This window comes from Capra hircus, chromosome 8 (assembly GCF_001704415.2).
Source record: "Capra hircus breed San Clemente chromosome 8, ASM170441v1, whole genome shotgun sequence".
NCBI classification, from domain to species: domain Eukaryota; kingdom Metazoa; phylum Chordata; class Mammalia; order Artiodactyla; family Bovidae; genus Capra; species Capra hircus.
Window position 1 is genome coordinate 23,110,399 of NC_030815.1, and position 2,641 is coordinate 23,113,039.

At 46.8% G+C, this 2,641-nt stretch overlaps 1 protein-coding gene across 1 annotated transcript; it reads left to right on the top strand.

The window, feature by feature from the left end:
• Window positions 1,736–2,331, top strand: LOC108636630 (interferon omega-1-like). The gene has a single exon (XM_018052818.1). It carries the CDS (start codon window positions 1,738–1,740, stop codon window positions 2,329–2,331), a length of 594 nt encoding a protein of 197 aa, XP_017908307.1. The 5' UTR covers window positions 1,736–1,737.

Consider the following 2,641-nt stretch of genomic DNA (forward strand, 5'->3'; position numbering starts at 1 on the left):
CCTCTGCTCCCCAGCTGTGCTGCACTGCAATTTGCTAACTCAGAATAATACATCATTACTTCAGGGGAAAACCCCTTCCCTTCTTTCATACTCAGGACATTGAGGCTTTCCCTTGTTTTCTTCTTGCCCACAAAACAACTGTGGAAGTTTCCTTTCTAGGAAAGTTGCAAAGAGAAACAAAAAAGAAATCTAACATCTTGAAAGTGAAAGAGATGCAACCTCTCTGGCTTCTTTACTTCCCTTACTTGTTCTCACCTCATCATGAAATAGAACCAGAGCAGAGGCAGGAATACCAACACTGTCCAATAAGTCACTAAGTGTATATAAAATGTTTAAATGAAAAATTACACTCGAGTAAAGGAAAGAAGGCTATTTCTTGTGATCTAGTGCCCCGGATCTCACTGCCCTGCAATCTCAGAGGAGACAGAAACAGAGGAACAGAGATGCCCAGTAGAATCAACTGCCTGAATCAATGACCGAATCTCATTAGATTCTGAGACATAAGCTTCCAATAAGAGACAACCCCATCACTGAATCTCCTTCCTCCAGCTCAGAAACTCTGAGCAGAACAAGAGTTGAAGAGTTTAAGTAAGAGAGTTGAATAATAAAACCTATACCTGGCAAAGTCAATATTATTGATCTACTAAAAGGAAAATAATTGCAGTTGGAAACTCCTCCACTAACTTGCACAAACACACTTTTGCCCTCAGCATCTGAGCACTGCTGACACTTTAGACACCTGGGGACACGGGTCAGGAGAAGAAGAGGTCACCACTGAGCACTAGGGTCCTTCACACAAAAACTCCAGGGGAGAGGTTGGGGTTTCGGGAAGACAATTTATTTTCCCAACCAGTCAATAAGCCCTCCACAGAAAGGAGATTTTCGAGTCCTCAGGATGTGGAAAGCGTGCTCTCAGGGAGGGAGAGAGTCCAGCAGGTGAGGAAGGGGGACTCTGTCACTCCAGAGGACAGGGGTGGCTCCATGTGATCTCTCCCTTGTGAGTGAGGTGCTGCTGGGAAAATACAATTATCCTGGATGTAGAGTCTCCTCACCCATATTCCCTGAGAAGAACCAGGATTCTCGGTGGGGTATTGGCCCAGTCTGTGGAGGACGACAGGTCTCCAGCAAGAAAATGGTGGAAAGAAGGGTGATGTCAGTAATAGTCCTGCCCTCATGGTTCCCTGAAGGGCAGGGATCTGCAGGAACCTGTTCTAGAAGGAAGAGAAATGTGGGAGGACTTCAAGGACTGGTAATAATCAGCCTCTTCTCTTAATCAAACATTAAAGAAAACTCATCATTTGTTTCCAAGAGCTTACCTTCCAGTGTGATCTGGTAAATCCCTTATATACGGAATCCATAGAGCGGACAGAGCCTGGCTTCCTAAGGAACCTAAGAGGGAAAAATGGAGCCCAAGACCAAGCCAAAGATGCGTTCATGGATGAGAGGAGAGCAACACTTGTGCATGAGAGATAAAGGGCGGTAACGCGTGTAATTACAGATGTCCATCAATCCTGACTTAAGAGAAAGTCCTTCTCATTTGATTGAAAAACATCCATTTGGATGGGCACATCTGAAGTGACTAGGAAAAGGCAAAATTAATAGTCTAGAAGGAAGAACATTTCTTTGACTGTCTTGAGAATACATAACAGAAAACCAAAAAAGGAAGTAAAAGTGCATAGAAATGATTAGAAAATGAAAATTACTATGTTCCCTATTTAATGGCCTCACTTAGAAAGCATGGCATCAGAGAACCTACCTCAAGGTTCCACCAGACACCGTCTCAGCCAGCCCAGCAGCAGCCGCATCTTCCCCATGGCCTTCGTGCTCTCTCTACTCATGGCCCTGGTGCTGGTCAGCTACGGCCCAGGAGGATCCCTGGGCTGTGACCTGTCTCAGAACCACGTGCTGGTTGGCAGGAAGAACCTAATGTTCCTGGGCCAAATGAGGAGACTCTCCCCTCGCTTCTGTCTGCAAGACAGAAAAGACTTCGCTTTCCCCCAGGAGATGGTGGAGGGCGGCCAGCTCCAGGAGGCCCAGGCCATCTCTGTGCTCCACGAGATGCTCCAGCAGAGCTTCAACCTCTTCCACACAGAGGGCTCCTCTGCTGCCTGGGACACCACCCTCCTGGAGCAGCTCCGCACTGGACTCCATCAGCAGCTGGACCACCTGGACGCCTGCCTGGGGCAGGTGATGGGAGAGGAAGACTCTGCCCTGGGAAGGATGGGCCCCACCCTGGCCGTGAAGAGGTACTTCCAGGGCATCCATGTCTACCTGAAAGAGAAGGGAATACAGCGACTGCTGCCTGGGAAACCGTCAGAGTGGAAATCATGAGATCCTTGTCTTCATCAGTCAGCTTGCAAGAAAGGTTAAGAATGATGGATGGAGACCTGAGCTCACCTTGAGACTGACTCTCACTGACTAAGATGCCGCATCATCCTTGTACACTCACCTGGGGTCATTTCAGAAGACTCTGAATTCTGCTTTAGCCACCAAATGTGTGGAATTCACTCAGCCGATACATGTCTGTAGTAATAAGCACGATAGATATAAAATAAATCAACTAGCAGGGGTATCAATCGCATAAGCTATGACTGCCCTGATGTTATTTATTTATTCTTTATTTATTTAGGTTAATGGAATA